An 18473-nucleotide genomic window follows, 5' to 3' on the forward strand; every position below is an offset into this window, starting at 1 on the left:
CGCCCCCCAAGAATTCCACAAAGCCTTGTCCTCTCCACACCCCCATGCCCCTGCCTCCCTCCAGAGGAGACTATTATTTTCCATCTGTTTTTCTTATACAGCTGCAAGTGGAAGATCATTGAAATTTGTATGATATTGTTTTGACATTGCTCTCAATCTATAGCAGAAATCAAGCTCACCAGCCTGAGGGATTTTAAGGGATCCTTGAATACACTTAATGCAAGGTTAATGATTGCTCTGCAGAATTAAATAATCTGGGGAGTAGCAGGAGAAATGCAGTGTGAAATATGTGCTCCCAAAAAAAAGTGAGAGAGGATTCCTTCCTGGGAGCCAGAACAGAAAGCTTCTATGTAGGTTGCAGAGATGGTTTGAGAAGGAGAGGGAGATCAGATTTGACTCTGAATTAAGCCTCTTAGGGATTATGTATCTTTAAAAGTAAGTCTAGGGGTAATGTTACAATCTGAAATTTTCAAAACTTCCCCCCAGTATTACTTAGAGTTTTCCTTCCAAATCCAGTGTCTGTGTAAGACTGGACTCTCTTTTCTAAACATCGTTCTTGGCTCTACCTTGTGAGTTACCACTTAGACCGTTGGCTACTATTTAGCATGCTTTTCAAGCAGATCTTTTTTGTCTGAGGATATAAATAAAAATTAATTTTTGAAATATGTAATTGAATGCTAAACAGTGTTTTTGCTTGGAGAAAGGTTGATTTTTTGCCTTAAAATGAAATTTGTGTAGAGCTCTAAGTAATTAAGCTTCAACTTTTCACTGGTAATATTTTTTAATGTTTTGGGTTTTATGTTGCCAAACATACTTTAGTTTATGTATTGTCGATGGTAATAGGCATGGATTTCGCTAACTGGGCCAATTCAGCTGCCTGTTCATATGCATTGTCATGGCAATTGTGCTCGTCCTTTGCTCAGGTAACTATGCAGTTGCAGTTACTGTAAAGTAAAAGGCTCTTGATGCACTGACACGTCGGTAATGGGCGGCATGACAAGCAGCTTACCTCCGAGCAAATCACCGTCTCTTGCCTGCGTTAGGACTGACCGTAAGCAGTCTGTATCTGAAACCCACTTTTCCCTTGGAGCTTGTGTGGTGAAGTCCCAGTCTGTTATCTATGATTGGGACTTCGAAGTGCTGTGAAGTACACAACAAGTTTAGAGATTGATACAGTTTCGAGTTCGGCATTTAAAGGAATCAATTTTATGTAGTCCTTATGGTATGTCTTACACAAATGCACACCTGAAAATATTAAAATTGGAATTGAAATAGTCTGAAATGGCTTTGGCAAAGTTTTAACACATGCTAGTGTATCTCTGCTGTGTGTTTTAAATGTCGTTTGCAGAGTGTGGGGTAAACTAATGCTGATTGTGAGTAGCTTGTGTAGGAGTTGTGTAAATAATTTAATTAAACTTCTGTTTTACTGTTCCAAGTATTTGTCAGTTTGAAAAAAAGCTAATTGAGGCTTTTGAAATTATGTGGAATAATTTAGAGTGTACAACCTAGGTCCCCAGAAGCTCATGCTGCTTATGAGGTTATTTCTTGCAAGGGTGTATTGCTTTTATAAAATCCTAGTGCTCTCTTACTTAAAAATGCTTTCTACTTAGGTATTTCAGTTGCAGAAAAACCTTTTAAGTTTGAATTAATGGTTCAGAGTAAGTACTAAAGTGATGTCTTTCTGAAGCTGTTTCACAGCTAAAACAAGTATGATCTTACACAGAGATCATTTGTATAGCGCCAGGCATGCTGCTTCATTGGCATGTAGGATGGACGGACAGCAGGCAGGGAGCTAGCACTGTGTTTCAGGTTGCTTAAAATGCAATGGCTTTCCCCACCTCTGCATCCTTTTTTGTAGAGATTATTATACTCGCCAAGTGATGTGATAGCTCAGTTCTTTTTCATGTCAGCACGTAGTGTTGCCTTAAAAAGGGTAGAAAATTCTGTCGTGCTAGCAGAGGGTGCTGTGTGTGCAGCTTGCAGAAATCTGTTTCTTGAGAGACAAGGCTAACTTGAGAGGCAGAGGACAAGAAGGTTGGTTAAATTGAGTAGGTTTAATGTCATCAGTCATATGGCTTAATAAGTTTATTTTGAAACAGTATTTTTCTTAGTTTATTATGCAGGGATCTTTTAAATGGTTTACTTCGTGTTTGCAGGTATAAAGCATTGTTAAATAAAGCCTCATAAAATCAAATAAAATTCTGGTTTCTTCAGGCCCAAATGGGATGGGGGGTTTTGCGCTATGGTCGGACTAGGATTAGTTTTTGGGTTAGTGGTTGGTAAATTTTTAATGTCCTGTTTTAAATTATGAAGAAACAGTTGCATAGACACATTTCCCTATGTGAATACATCTTTATATAGTAAAACAGTTCCATTAAGGTGGTATTAATGATCGCTTTGTTTAACTTTTGTCTTGTGTTCCCTAATTAAAAAGTAGCACTTTCTTTTCCTCAGAAAGAAGTACCAGGCCTGTGATACCTTGGCTAAAAACGTTGGTAAATGAAAAGACTGTATTACTACATGGAGGAATTAGGGTTGGATTTATATAACTTTTAATAGTCTATAGTTGAGATTGTTGTTTTGTTTTGTCGCATGACTGCATCAAAAATATGTCCTAAAACCATAAATGATTCAGCAAGTGTTTTTTGTAGGTGTGTTTTTGGAATACAATAAATTTCAGCTGGTGTGTTACTGAATAAAAATTACTTAGTTATATTAAGAGCATAAGCCAAGTTTGAATCCTGTGCCAAGAACTGTGAAGAACTGTGAATGTAGTTCACTCAAGTACAATTTAGGGATCCTGTTCGGTTTAGGTGTTCTACTGTCTCGGTTGGTAGTTAGCAGTTGGTTATGTGAATGTTATGTAAAGCATTAACTGTTTCACTGTGCTTCGAATGTTTGTATGACACATGTTCCAGTTTGTTTTGACTGTTAGAATTGTTTGTCGACTAAACCAGATTATATCCATATGTGTTTAAAAACACTGAAGGGCATTAAAACGGTTGAACTCCTTCTACACATAGAAGTGATGTATGTATAAATCACTTTTTGTTTAAGAAAACTACATTTTGTAATTGCTGTGGAATTTAGCTTAAACTTAAGCTTTGAAATTTATGAATGTAGATGGCTGAGAGTCATGCAAACAGCAAGTATATGAATTTTAATGGAATGAACCAGCTAAAGTCTAAAAAATATGCTGTGATTGAATTACTGTATGTACTGTTTGTGGCAGCAGCCTGCACTTCACTAGAGATGATTTTTCAGAGTTTGAGAACTACTGTTTTTTATGGCTCAATTCCCAATTTAGTTAGTTGTACCTTGATACAGCGAAGCTAAGGATTTGCCATGAGCAAGACTTGATACTGATGAAAAAACTGGTGTATGCTGTGGTTTTCTCATGGAAGGGTGGAGGATAGCAAAGAATTGTCTTAAATGACGATCACAGTACACTGAAGATGAATGAGACTGGTAAGCTGTAAGGTGCTGGACCAAACCGACCTGCTTTTGTCCATAGCCATAATATTTGTGACTAGTGACTGTTAATGTGAATATCCTTCCACATGCCAAGAATGTGTTATTAGTGGTATTTTCCAGTCCTCTTGTCTATTGTGTCAGTTTATTCAACTCCTTGTTCAGCTTCTTTCTGTCTCAGTATCTCTCTGCTGTCCTGAATGTTCAGATGCTATTCAGCTAATTACAACTGGTGGTGGAAGTTTTATAGTAACTTCCAGGTGCTATGAAATGCCAACATGTCAGGTCTTTTTATTGGGAATGTTTCATTTTCTGTAAACTAAATATAAGCTCTCATGTTAGTATGGGGTTTTTGTGGTCTTGTTAGGTACTTGGTTTTTTCCATAGAAATATAGATGCAAAATATCTAAAAGAGTGTGAGAAGATAATGCTGGGAAAAGACATTTTATCTTAGGTTTGTTATGCAGAGTTTCAGGCACAGGGGTAACAAAATTTTTAAGAGCAGCGGTACCAAAATTGATGATATTTAGATCGTGTGTATTTTTCTGCAGTGTGTTTTTCTAGGCATTTTCAGTTCTGTGCTTGTGCACTCAGGTAGTGGTACCATTAGTTTTGCGTAACGTTAGTTTAGCAGAACTCTGGAAAAATAATTCTTGTTTTTTCTGTTGTGAAAGGTAGGTACCTGTGTTGTCTTAGAAGGTACATCAGCTTGCGTCTAAGGCTTATATGAACTGATGCAACTTCTCACCCTACATGTTGGTTTAAAACTGGTCACAGGATGAGCTGCAGTTTGTGCTGTGATTACCTCTAGTGGGAATTTGAAGGAAAATGCATTGCATACGGTTTTAGAGCCTAAAGTACTTTGCTAAAGACTTGGGAAGGAATTGAAGTGAGAGTTGGGATGCAAACAGGTGAGTTTCTGGCTCCCAACACACAGGTCTTTTTCAATGCTAGTATCTTAATAAATTTTACCATGAATTTATTAACTGTATTGAATATAAATCCTTCTTTAACAAAGATCCCTCTCTTTTATTTTTAGTATATTTTTGGGGAGTTCAGCCCTGATGAATTTAATCAGTTCTTTGTGACTCCACGATGCTCTGTTGAGGTAAGATCTACTTTAAACTTCTTTTAGAAATAACATTTAAAAGCTACATCTCTTTGTGTATATTTGGAATATTTTTTTATCAGTCTCTTAGCTTGCTAATTTACAAACTGAAGATATTGAACAGGAGTCTTCTTTCCACGTATGTGGTTGTTAAATCAATTTTTAGAAATAAGAAATTAATTATTCCACCTTAATGCTTGTCATCTTTCAGAGCTGGAATAGCTGACATTGTAGTGATAGGATGTTAAAAGTGAGTTACAGCCCTGTTACCTTAGCTTTGATTTTTTTACTTTTTTAGAGGTGGATATAGAGAAAACTTTTTCAGCAGTGTTCTTGGTTGTAAGTAAGGTGGGATTCTAAATCTTGTGAGCCTTTTGAAGCACAAGGATGCTTATTTTTTGACAGGTGGAGCACTGCTAACCGTCAAAGGTATGCTTACGAGGAAGGCTGTGCATGAGGTCTGAGAGATGGATCAATAATGAACTAATTACAGTGGCAGTGAGAACCACAGGGTGGAAACAGTTGTCTGTGTGTGTTTGAGATCATAACATACTACAGATAGTATTGTAGACTCTTATTCTCTGTAGTTCTTGGTAGAGAGTGAATAAACCATTTTTCTTTGTAGGGAAGAGTATTATGCCATTGTCCTAGTCTCCAGACTTGAAAAATAATTTTCCTCTAGGTCAATTTCCATGTTTTTCCTCCATACGTTTCTATTCAAACATTTCAATCATGCTTCCGTCCTCCCCCCTCTACATAAAGGAAATGAGCACTCCAACTGTAGATGGGGAAATCCTTTTGTCACATTTTACAAATCTAATGGCCATTGTTAATGCAACTTAAGTTTCCTGTAAATTAATTTTCCAAGTATAATTACTATAGTATAACACTAAACAATAAAAGTGTGTGAAAGGAATGGGGTAGGGTGGGGGGTAGGGGAAGTTTAGAGAGAAAAAGATAGCTTCTACTTGCCTTTAGGGATAGCTTTGTATCTTCTCTGGTAGGTGGGAAGTAATGCAGAATAGATCTTCAGGTAATACATGTTTCTTCTGATTATATTGCTGTTTTCCCACCATTAAATACCGTAGCAGCAGTGTGACGTTTGCAGCCTATGTAGTGTCACCTGATGTGTCCTACATCAGCTATTCTAACACTTACATTGTGGAAGATGAAAATGTCACATCTTGACTTCTCTAAAGCTGTTCTCGTAAAGTGTGTTGAGGAAACATGAACCTACAACGTTTGAACCAGTCTTACTTCATTTTATAACTGTTTCAAGTGTATCACTTACTGGTTAGCTGTCAAAATAAAAAACTGTGTTGAGTGATGTTCCTTAAGTTTGTCCTTGATCTGGTTCAGTTCAATGTTTTAATTATCTGGATGATGAAATAAAAATTATGCTTATTAGTTTTACACTGTGCAGATATTTCAGAGAAAAGTGGTCTGAAAAAATAGGGTGAAGTTCAAGAAGGACAAGACTGAGATGATAATACTGCAGTGGTGTTTGACATACATTCTGTTGGGGGCAGTGCCAGTTCTGGGAGTCCCAGCATCCGTTGGTGCTGGTGTCCTTCTGAAGTCCCTTACCTATAGACTGAAGGGTGAACTGAGGCAAGGGACTAGTTAAAGCTAAAAGTTGTCTAGAATGTCTCTTTTTACATAGCATTTTTAATACATGTTCTGTCAGATACTTCTTGACTGAGGTGATTCAGATGACCCAGTTGTATGAAACAGGTCAACTCAGAAATCTTTACTTTGCAAAAGTGCTGTTGATTAATCAGATATGTAGGGGACCAATAGGTGGACTACTTTATTTTTTTAATTTTCTTTTTTACTTTGTATTTTCTTAAGCCCTTTGAATTGGAGAAAAACAAGAATTACAAGTTTTATCATAAACTGTTGACTGTAGACTTTTAGAGTAACTTTTTTAGCTCTAACTATAAAATTATATTGAATCTGTGTTCAATGTTAATATGGATAATAGGTTCTTAACAGCTTGGAGCCTCTTTCTGACCCATTGATTCTCACTTTTGACCTGGAAAGTTGATGTATTAAGATGTATTATGGTTTATAAATGGATTTTACAGTATGCGTTCTTTTTATGCACTTTTTTATAATGGAATTTTAGGAATATTTTTCTTGCTTCTTCTGACGCACTGTTGTCTACAGTGCTTTAAGAAGGCAATATGTAAGTATCTGTAGCTTTAGAGAACTTCGGTGGAGAAGTCTTTGATATTTGTTACACCATTGTGATTAAAAGTTAGAATAGCATTATAAAACTGCACTATACTCTTAAAGTTTTATCTCCCACTGCAGAAACAGTTCAGCTGTTCTCCAGGGAGCTGCTGGACTGCAAAGTAGCGATGCCTACCAGTTCATGCAGGCACAGGGGAAGGCTTTCAGCTGCTGGGGGAGTTTGGCGGCTGGCGAGGGGGGATTAGAAATTGCCCACCTGTGGTTGCACAATAGCAGGGGTTCTGTCAACCATTGAGTCCATAAAATGGTGCCAGTGTTTTATATCAGACATATTTACAATCCAGATAAAAACTATATGCTGTGGTTACATTATGCTTAGGCTGATGATAAAATATTGTTGATTTTGTTATAGGTGGTTAAGAATACACCTTAGCTGAAACATTTTAAGGGCAACACTATAGCTGAACCAGGTTGAGAGTCAAAAGGTTTAGGTATGGCTATTGTCTGTGCAAAACTTTGTTTCATCCTTTCACAGGTAATTTGGTCTATATTCAGTTTTTGTCTAAAAAGAGGTTATGTTCCTCATTTTAAAATCATAGTGAGTTACTGTTGATGAAGGAAGATCCTGATGCTGTGAGGTGAATTGCTTGAGAAGTTGATGAGCCTATGGTGTGTAACCAAGATAATCTTTATCTTTCAGTAATTGTGGTAATCTGCAAGGACACTTGAAGCTACAGTGTGGGATTTGATAAATATAGAAGCATGAGTTCAAGACATACTCTCAGAAAATCAAACCTTAATAATTTATTTTTAAAGGATTTAGATGTTTCAAATGAAACTGATTATCAAATGTTAATATAGTAGCTTTGTCCTTAAATAAGTTTCATTTCTTTTTTGTACAGCTCCCCCCATACAATGAAACAGTTTCATGTGGTATTAAGTCCACGGGTAAGTTTCACGATGGTAAGAAATCAACATCCTTTTGTTTTTAAACTTAAATGTTGTGACGCTTTCCTTAGATTTACTACAACCTCTCTTTAAATTTAATCTTAGAACTCGTTCAGCAGTTACATGTGCATATATTTGGCAGGTTGGTTTTTTAAACACCTTTATTGAATGAGATCCTTGAGAGTATTTGAAAATACTGCATTGAACTTCAGCTAATTAGAGTGGACATGCTTACTCCTCGATTATGCTACCACACAATCTTAATGTCTTGCTGAAATATTGTAGGATGTAGCTGTAAAAATGGGGGGGCTGAAGCTTGCTAGAGGACTTGTACTGAAGAAATAAGTAACTAGTGTGGCATTCAGCTGGTCCTTGTGTAAGAGCCACAATATGAGTATTTTCTGGCAGTTGCAACCTGAAGACAGCTCTGCAAGCAGTGCTCTGTTCCGTGTTCCCCTTGACTCTTGTTTCTGTCTGGCTCAGCTATTTTTTTGGAACCCTCCTCCCCGCTCCTTTTTTTTTTTTGTGAAAGTATGACTGTTGATGTAAAAATGCATTACAGAGTTCCCATTTTAAAACTGTAACAGTCACACGTCTACTCTGTCTCAACCCATACACCTTACAACTTGGCCTTACTTCATAGTTATATAAAGTTGACAGTTAAGTAGGAGTTGCCATGTGAGCATCACTCTATATAGTTTAAACCGAACTTTCTCAGTATTTGAAGCGGCAGGTAAATTAGTGTTTGGTTTTTTTTCCCTGAACCAGGGGAGAGCAAGGAAGCTGAGACTTACCCAGATGTATATGAGAGTGATACAAATGACATCCAGATCTCCTTCAAAATAATACAAGTGTCTGTCTGGACATTTCTCAAAAGTACTTGAGAGGACCAAAATGCACATATTAATGTTTAAGAACACCTGATCATTATGCTTAGCAACTTTGGCCTTGCATTTAAAGGTAAATAAGATAGCTAGTCATAAAGAAGGACAACAGGTCCCATTTGAAAGCAGATGTGCAATATTTCTGAAAATTCAGGAGCTTTATTTAGTACAAGACTAGTGTTAGGCCCCTGAGTGGTTTTAAGTAGGAGTTTGAAATGTTCATTAAAAAGACCATATGGTACGAATTGTTTGTTGTTGATGACAGGGGCATCCAGTCATATATTGCTTTGTCTAACTATGGATTTAAGTTCTATTACTTAAGACTGAGATTTTAATGTTCACAAGCCATACAGAAAGTTGGTTTGTACAAATGTTTTTCAGATCATTCCTAGACCCTGAGAGAACCCCTCCCAGCCTTGAGATTAGGTAATGACAGCAATTAGGTTTTGCCTGAAAAATGTCTTTAACAAGCTTGCACTGTACTGTGCATGCATATTATCACTGTGATGGCTGCATAAGAAGCTGTGGAAACTAAAATGGAATGCTATGCTTATGCAGAATATTTATAATTATAATGAGATGACACACACTGATCATATTGTCACCACCCTGTAGTCTAATTTTTTTCCTATACTTATCTTCAGTATTTAACTTTATTACGGAATTAGAAGATCTGTTAATACTTACTAGGAATAATCAAATCACGGCTGACGCTCTAATATGCAGAACTCTGTTCAGACTAATTAGTGCTATGTATTCACAGCTTTTGTTATTGTACGTAGACTTTGTCCTTGGAGCATCTGTTGATACTTGTTTCAATATGTGTGTCATGTTGTTCATGACAGATATGTCTGTTGCAGTCCATTCAGAAATAGCGCTGTGAACTAGACTGAAACAAAGATGCCCAGAAGCAGAGTGGAAAGTCAAAACAAATAGAAAAAATTACCTCTCATTTTTTCAAAGGAACTTGACACAATCTTATGGCAAATGAGCTTCTGCCAGTCATCCCATAGACTAACTATACAGTAGCTACTGGTATTTATTATTCTAATCCTGCTGCAAGGTGTGAAGTTTAATTCCTCAGCAGTAACTTCCTAATTTGTATGTAAATACTACAATATCAGTTATGCTTTTGGCAAGATTTTAGTCTATGATGTTCATGTTGCACCTTCAGCTACATTACCATTGTGCCATAATTGTAAGGGATATGTTTTGGTTTTGCTGCCCACTTGCCCTGAGCTGGCTCTTGTGATTGTCTAGTGTGCAGTACGCTGATGAGTTCACCAAAACAGAAGAAAAAAATACTGGCTTGGATTATCTTTTTTGCTAGGTTAGCTTTCAGTGACACAAGTGCTGGAAGCTTGCTGGAGTAGAGGAGCAGAACAGGAGTGCGGAACTGAGAACTCTCACTTTTGGCTGTGGTAGTCTTAACTTGTCCACAAAGGGAAGCCACGTTCTTTGTTTTGAAGCAATTACTATTTTTTTAACCGAGATTTTGGAAAAGAAACAGAAGTCCCAGATTTCTTTGACTTGGTAGGGATTTGAAATGTGCCCAATAATTCATTTTTATCGTGGTTGGGGGAATATTAGGTGTTACCAGTTGTTGCTTGTGCTTTTTACTCTTACAACGGGTAACGAGCTAGCTCTTGGTTCATGCTTGAACTAACAAGTTGCTCCATAAGTAGATGAACTAATGAGGAATAGTTTTGTTGTGGATTTGTATCCCATATCCCTTAAAACCTGTGCCCTGCATTTGCAAGCAAATGAAGCTGTGGCTGGTTTCGAGCTGCATGTCCTGACAGGTCAGCCAGCGTATAGCACTGATAGCCAGCTAAGGTTGCTGCTAAGCAGTTAGGTGATGCCCGACATCTCCCAGCCCTTCCCTCTTAGGTGGGTATCAGGCAGCAGCTTTCCACCTCCCTGCCTCGAGGCTGCTGATTTTTTTTAAAAGAAACTTAAGCCCTCTTTCCTGGTTGGTGATAGCTAGTCAGTGATTGCAGAAGTAGTTGGTGAATGGTGGATTGACAGGCATGGTGTTACAAAATGCTTTCTCACGGGTGTAGGGGAGAGGTGAAGAAAATTTGAAATTCAAGCTCTTGTTAACATGATTGAGAGAAATCAGATGTGTATGGAGAGGTTTTTTCTCCCCATTTTTAGTTTCCTTTAGTCTGACTGGCAGCAAGATTGAAATTGATACGTGAAATGTGTTTACTTCTCATTTAGTTAGAGTTAATAGATCAAAGCAGAAAAACAATATCTATTATATATCTTTGTTCATTAATTCGTAATATGTTGGTATTGCATGTGTAAGTCAGACCTCAACACACATTGAATGTTTGTTGTGCTTCATATTAAAAAATATGTACCCTGTAGATTCTTGTTTCTTTCACATTTGTTTTTAAAGCTAAAATTTTCATCAGTGGACTTTTCTATAAAATATTTGGACAGTTTCAAATCGGTTATGTTGACAGTTATGTATCAAAACGTTCTCCACTAGACTCTGTCCTCCCATAGGATTCTTTCCTTAGGTGTGCGAATAACATTTTTTCCTTAGGCTTGCTTTTTGTTGTGTTTCAGAAAAAAAAACAAAAAAAACAAAAAAAACAAAAAAAACCCAAAACACCAAAACCAAAAAAACCCAAACAAACAAAACCCACCACACCTCATTTTTAATGAGTGTCTGTAGTATACTTGAAAATATGCATTTGTTGACGTGTCATACATAATGTAAGTTCCACAAAATCTTTAAAGTTTAGTGGTGTATCCGCTTATATTCCTTTGGAAATAGTATCTAGTGTTTTTTGGTTCTCTAGTAACAGTCTTAAAAATTTAAAATGTGTTCTTTAGCCCCCCATCTTTGAGGAAACAGAAGATGTTAAAATTAATGTCTTTGAAACAGTAACATACATATCATGGAAAGACCTACAAAACTTTAAGTACTAATATGTGGGCTTACCTTTAACGTTCCTGAGACTCAGTTTCATTAATATTATCTCTTTGATAGTTATGGAAATAGTTGTAACTGAAGTAGTCAGTGTTACTAGTTAGGATGCATGCATTATAAAACTAATTAAGTTCCATGAAATTGCAGTACTTTGTGACTGACAATATTTTGTGATACTGCAGCCTGCCATGAGAAGTATTTCTTAGAGTTTCTTTAAAAAGCATGTCAAGGTTCCAGGGTAAATAAATAAATAAATAAAACCCAACAAAAACCAAACCAAAAAACCCAAACCTCAAGCCCAATCCTGTTCACAAATTTTTCAGTACTGCTTGTATGTACAGGTTGAACACTGACTTACGTTGAGGCGTATCTGTTGTATTTCTCGTCATAAAATCATATAATCGTATATATCATATTCTCATATAGTAATAAATTCAACTGTGATAAAATTAAATAAGGTACTGATGAGCCTAGAGTTTCAAAAGCTGTAATTCCAGTGTTTCCATACAATTAAGAAAATATTTTTCAGTTATTAAGGATTATGGTAAATCTTTACACACCACGAAAACCAAACCAAACAAACCCCCCAAAAAACAAACTCCACATGTGGACATTATTTTTAGAAGTTAAACAGATAAAGGCTTGGATTTTGTAATTGTCAGTGGAAAAGACTGGCTTTAGAAGTGTGGAGTTAAATATTGCACCATATTTTATAGGCAATTATCCAGTAATTAACTTCATGTAGAATATTGCTAAAGTCATTGGGCTTTAATAGTTTTTCTTAATAGGTGAATTTAATAGGTGTTATTTGCAGGAACTGTGCAGTGATTTGGAAAATTACATACTCTGTTTAAGAAAACCTGAATCATACTCTGTTTTCTTTAGGAAAATGATGTTTTGAAATGGCCTTCAGAACTGAGGTAGAGAATAAGAATTATTTTAGTTTGAGGGAATGTAGTTTGTTTTCTGAGTTGCAGGAAAATACGGAGGTTTTTTCTTGATTTTTGTAGCTTTTTGATTAGATGTCATTCACTAACTCAGGTTTGCTTTCTCTTGTCCAGGGGAAGAGTATCAGAGAATTGAATTTGGTGTTAATGAAGTTATTGAGACACAGTCATCTGTACTAAATAACACCGACTACAGTATTTCAAGTACTCTGAATCCTCAGGCTCCAGAATTCATTCTCAGCTGTGCACCTGCTCAGAAAACCCCTGATGACAGTCTCAGTGAAACAAACTACAATTCCATTGACTGCCAGTTCACTGATCCAACCCTCGCTTTGGACAGCGGTTCTAACGCTGAAAACGATGGCTTGTCTGGAGGCCTTGGGCAAAGGGAGCGTAAAAAGAAGAAAAAAAGACCGCCTGGATACTACAGTTACTTGGAAGATGTCAGTGACGGCATTGCTCCAACAGAAGCTCTTGTAAATGGCCATGCAAATTCATCGGGACTAAACAGTATAAGCACGGAGGATACGGAACTGACGGGAGACATACCCTCCCTGGCCACACCAAGGACTTGCAACAGCCCGGACAATTCTGTGGACTTCATTAATGAAGCTGTCTCTGATGATTCTGTTTCTAGCGCACTAGACAATACCAGGACTGCAGGGCAGCCTGAGGTATGCTGTGTTACTAATTCTGAACAGTTTTGCATCCCCTCAGAGACTGGCAGAGGTAGCCCCTTAAGGACAGCTGTTGTACAGTCTTATGCTGGTACTGATACTACTGAAAATCTTGGCGTTACTAATGGACAAACACTTGAATCCTCTGGTGAGGACACAGCTGCCAATGGGGTAGAATTGCACACTGTGGAAAGCACTGACTCAGATCAAGCTAAGCCTGAGGAAGCTTCACCTACTACTGAGGCAACAGTCCCGGTTGCAGGATCAGTCCCTGTTAATCAGCCTGCAAAATCGTGGGCTAGTCTTTTTCACAATTCCAAGCCCTCTGCTTCCACATCTGTGGTCTATGTTGAGACTAAGTATACCCCTCCTGCCACATCTACTCTGGTCCCTGAAAAACAGGTTGAAGTCAAAGAGGGACCTGTTCCAGTTTCAGAGGATCCTGTAGCCATAAAGATTGCAGGTATAGTTAATACACACGAGTGGATGTTACTCTGGAAGGTTAACTCGGCTTGTAAACAGGAGCATGCAATATTGATAGAGAAGATTTCTCTGTTAATGTTCTTAATAAGATGGCTGTTCAAACGCTGCTATGAAAGATGTAATTTAAAAAAGCTAGTTTTGTATCCCCCTGCGTAAACATTCCAATGAGACATTACCATGTCATTATCCCAGATGCGGTAAAACTATTGCTGCTAACATAAACAATATGTTTAAGTGATCTCTGATTTTAAATAGGCTGGTTGCATTCAGCTGTGTGTTACTGTAGTAGGGAGAATACATTAGAAAAGTTTGTTCTGAAAATGGTGTGTTATATTATCCAGTATTTATAATCTTGTAATGCATTCTATTACGAGAAGAGTATTAATATATTTATGCCAAAGTAGCTGAAATTCCTGGACACCTACAGTAGCTTAAGTGTAATGTCTAAATAGATCCTGCTTCAGAAATTCTAGTTCTGGAAATAGTTTTTATACTTACTGATTTGCCTTTTGAGAGGTCTGTCTTTCAAATTTTGAAGAATTATCCTTAACCATTATAAACAATATTTTATTCAGAAACAATGCTAGCTATTGTCTGTTCAAGAATAACCATCCGTCCAGAGGGTACATCAGGAAAGACAATGTGTGATATAAAGGCTTTGACCTGTCATATTTGTGGCTCTAATGAGAAATGCTAGAATGTGCATGGGATTGTTTTTGCAGATTCAGCCAGAAAATATGAAGACAAATACCCAGTTGGTTGCGTTTTGTGTCACTGACTTACGAGTGTTGGAACAAAAATAATTATTTTAAATCTGTGAAATAGTCTGCATGTAAAAAGGCTTGTGCAAAATCCTGCTATTTATGCTACAAGCTGATTTACAAGTACAATGGCGTTTCGTGTGTGACAGCTTCAAGTCAAAGTTTTCGGCTCTAACCAGAACTGACCTGGAGATTTCTATTCAGAATATCCAGAAGTATAGGCCAGCCTCTCACCCCCTCCTTAATAATGGTTTCATTACTTAAAATGTCTGTTGAGAGGAAAGCTGTCAGAATAATTTATATTTCTCTGTATTTTTCACTTAGGTGTCACAAATGCAGTTGATCATATTAAAAACAAATGTATAAGCAGGTGATTATGGTTTGTATGAACCCATACATGTGGAGTATGTTGTACTCTTAAAATCTTAAGCTATCATTTGGTAATGAATTTTAACTTAAAACTATTTTGTGACAACCATAAAGCTACAACTGCTTGCCATGGATGAAAAAGGTTTTTTGTCTTGTCCAAGTTGCTTCAGCTTTAAGTTAACTTTCTAGACTTTTACTGTTTCTGTACTATTTTTTGCCACCAGGTGGGAGCAGAGCTTTTTATTTTGTCTTTAATGTATTAAAATAGCAACATAATTTTTACACAGTTTTCTTCTGCACCTTCACTATTAGCTAGCTGGTTTTGCAGAGGAATAATCTGAGTATAGATCCTTTCCCAGTGAAAAGGAATTCATCTTCTCATTGCAGCTGATTTAGGTAGGAGTTATATTGCTGCAATTCCTGTAATTCAGATGCTACTGATTTCAGTATGAAATGTTTACTTGAAGATCTGGATGCCATGATATCAGTGCTTTGCTCTGTGGAAAAAGGAGACTTTCTTCATTATCTGTTCTTTTTTTAATGTTCTCTGTCCCGCTTGGGAAATAAGTACATTAGTGCTTTGTTCATACACCCACACTCAAAAATATGTTACATGAGTTTCAGTTTATGATTTCCAGACAGATAATTTGCTCCGTTCCGTACATATTTAATGTCGAATCTTATGCCTAGGTTAACATAATTGTATAAGGGTATGTAGTAATCCTGTGTGTTCTTCATAGTTAGCTGCTGATTGAGTTCCTTGTTTTCTCTGTGGCTGAGTTGAGATCCTGTTATTTGTTTGCTGGGAATTCACCAGTTTCAACTCATGCCAATGGGAATGAATTTTTGATCACAAGTGCCATAGGGTGCTAAATGCAGGTAAAATCTAGACCTAAAGTATCTCAAGTTTAGCGAGCAAAATTAGCAAATCTTCTGAATTAACGTTGGAGCTCTGGGGCCCTTCTGTACAGTTTTTATTTAGAACATGTGCTCAGGAGACAAGAAGGTAAGTTACTTTTCTGGGGACAAATTGCTGGTTTGTGCCTTAATTTCACCAGTTACTACAAGGGGGGTTAATGGTTCACAGGCACCTTGAAGATAGCTTAATGCTACTTTGTTCCACCTGCAGAGGTCTATGGTTTCTTAGTCCTCAAATGTAAACGAAAGCTACACAAGATAAGGAGTTGAAAATCGGAACTAGAAAATAAATAAAACAAATTTCATGTTAATCTTGCTGAGAAAAAAATACTGAAGGGTTAATTTTAGCAAGTGGCTAAGGTGTGCGGTGAGAAGCTTTACTGGCAACACTAGTGAACAAGTTAAAGGAACTTCTGAAGCAAACTATGAACCATTGATGTGTATTTGGCAAAACTCCAGGCAGATAACATGAGAATGATAGAGAAGTACAGGTACGGCACTTGCATATTTAGAAAGGGACAACCGTACTAATTACACACCTTAGCCTAGTTTAGATGCTAGGACAAACATTTTAAGAATTCGTTTTTAAGGGACAGTAAGGTTATAAATGGTCCATATTTGTAAAAAATGTGACACTCTCTGAGGCTTCACTTGCTGTGTTTCACAGTTACTACCCTCTGATGCATAACCTGGTGATCGTTAATAATGCCTTATATAATGTTCTAAGGAAGCTAGGGAAATAAGTGATTGGAAAACTACCTGTTCTCTGATTAGTCTTTTAACTGTTCCTGGTAACGTCAGGAAAAATTTCAATAGGAGAATCTAAAAAGATTTTCTGAATCATGTTTTCTTGCAGTGTTTTCATTGTGGATGATGGAATTAACGATGCACGTAAAATTTGTTTACAGCAGGCAGAATTTCAGATAAATTGAAGAACACAAATGTTTAAGATCTGACTAAATCTGGTATGATTTTAAATTAAAAAGAGGGGAATCCAATAAATGCCAGTATGGAAGGATATACCAGAACAGAAATCAAATGCAAGCATACAGTACAAAGAACAAATGGTTGGTAATAATATTAGAAAATTAAAGGATCTGGAAGTTCTAGGGAGTTGATAAGTGTCCTTAGTAAAGCTGAAAAAGACTAAGTTTTATTTCCAGTGTGTGTTAATACCAATTTACATGGAAAAGATGGAAGATAACTATGATTCTGTTGTTGCTGTTGAGGACTCGATGAAAATGGCAGTCTTTGGGCATTATTTCTCAAGGAAGATGTTACAGTGCAGCAGCGAAAACAGAAGTAAGATTTGAAAACCATACTCTTTTGGCAAACATGGAAAATTTGGATTTACTTTGTCTCAGATGAGATTGTTGGAGTGATCATGGATGTAACTTCAAATACGTAAAACAAATTCATAAAGAAGATGGCGATTCACTGCTCTCCCAAGGTTGTAGTGAACAAAACAAGAATTACTTAGTTTAATTTGTAACAAAGGTGTTTCAATATTACATATTAGAATTTTTTTTTCTTAGTGATAAAGCTGGGTAAGCACTAGAGCAACTAGTTGTGGAATGTATTACATATTAGAATTTTTTTTCTTAGTGATAAAGCTAGGTAAGCACTAGAGCAACTAGTTGTGGAATGGAGGCGTACAAGGTTTGGGGGTTTTTATAAAACTTCAGAAACTTAGCCTGTTGTACTATCAAACTGCATTCTTGCAGAAACTGATTTTGTGTAGGGTTATCCAGCAGTGTTGTTGTCCTGGAACTTTTTATCATTGTCCAGATTTGAAGAAAGATGTAGGTGACATACATAATTTTTTCCAAATTATGGTCTCAAGCAAGCGTTAAATTGCTACCTTGTAACACGTGTATCTTTTCAGCATGGAGACCGTATCCATGTGGTTTCTCTTTCATTAAACTTTGGACTTGCATGGATTAGGGCATTACAGGGGTTTTTTTTTTTTGGACAGGTATTTGTAATAACACCACCTAGTGAATGAACTTTAGCAAAATGTGTTCTGTTTACCAACAGAAATTTCTGAACATGATAATATTGTTCTACATATGTTTTCAAATCAAGGCTGTGTTTCACAATTCATTATCCACCAAAGGGAATGTGAATTCTTTCTGGTTAGTAATGTGTGCTTTAGAAGACGTTTTGAAGTTTTAAGAAAGTTTTCTCATGGTTGTAAGTGTGTTTTTCTTCCGATACTCTTGTAATTTAGTTATTGTGTAAATGTTGGATGTGAGATGAAAATGTGGTATTGAATGTAATTGCTCTACACAAAAATAATTCTTTATGTTAAAAGAAACAAAACTCACTGTAATTGCTCTAGACGTTGTTTACAAAGCAGTTTTATGACCACAAGAGGATGCTAAAGGTCCTAATAATATTTTTATTTAGTATGAAACAAAAATGGGGAAAAATACAGTTAACGTAAAAAGTTATTGATAGACATTAAAAATTAATACTTTTTTCATTATTTTAATCCTAATTTTCAACAGTGCTAACAGAAAGATTGTATGTGTGCACAACACGTTTCAAACTTTGCTGCATTAACAATATATTCTGAAATACTTGAGCATTAATAATTTAATAACAAATATATTTCAACACTCGCAGAAGGATTTTCATCTGCATCTGTGCTAGGTGCTAATGTCTTCCCTTTTACATCTTTTTGCTATCTGTCCTTTCAGGTGTCAGGACTGATCTAAATATTTTCTGGTTTTTAGCATGTTTTTATTTGGTTAGAACTGGTGTT

General features: G+C 36.6%; 1 protein-coding gene across 1 annotated transcript in view; it reads left to right on the top strand.

The window, feature by feature from the left end:
• Positions 1-993: 993 nt before the first annotated feature.
• Positions 994-18473, top strand: part of USP10 (ubiquitin specific peptidase 10) — a gene marked incomplete at its 3' end in the record, with an annotated part of 28517 nt that continues 11037 nt past the window's right edge. The window contains exons 1-4 of the mRNA XM_009575352.1: positions 994-1137; positions 4511-4579; positions 7678-7723; positions 12613-13638. Coding sequence (XP_009573647.1) covers positions 994-1137; positions 4511-4579; positions 7678-7723; positions 12613-13638 — 1285 coding nt within the window. The remainder of the gene's footprint in view (positions 1138-4510; positions 4580-7677; positions 7724-12612; positions 13639-18473) is intronic.

This window comes from Fulmarus glacialis, unplaced genomic scaffold, assembly GCF_000690835.1.
Source record: "Fulmarus glacialis isolate BGI_N327 unplaced genomic scaffold, ASM69083v1 scaffold28203, whole genome shotgun sequence".
NCBI lineage: Eukaryota > Metazoa > Chordata > Aves > Procellariiformes > Procellariidae > Fulmarus > Fulmarus glacialis.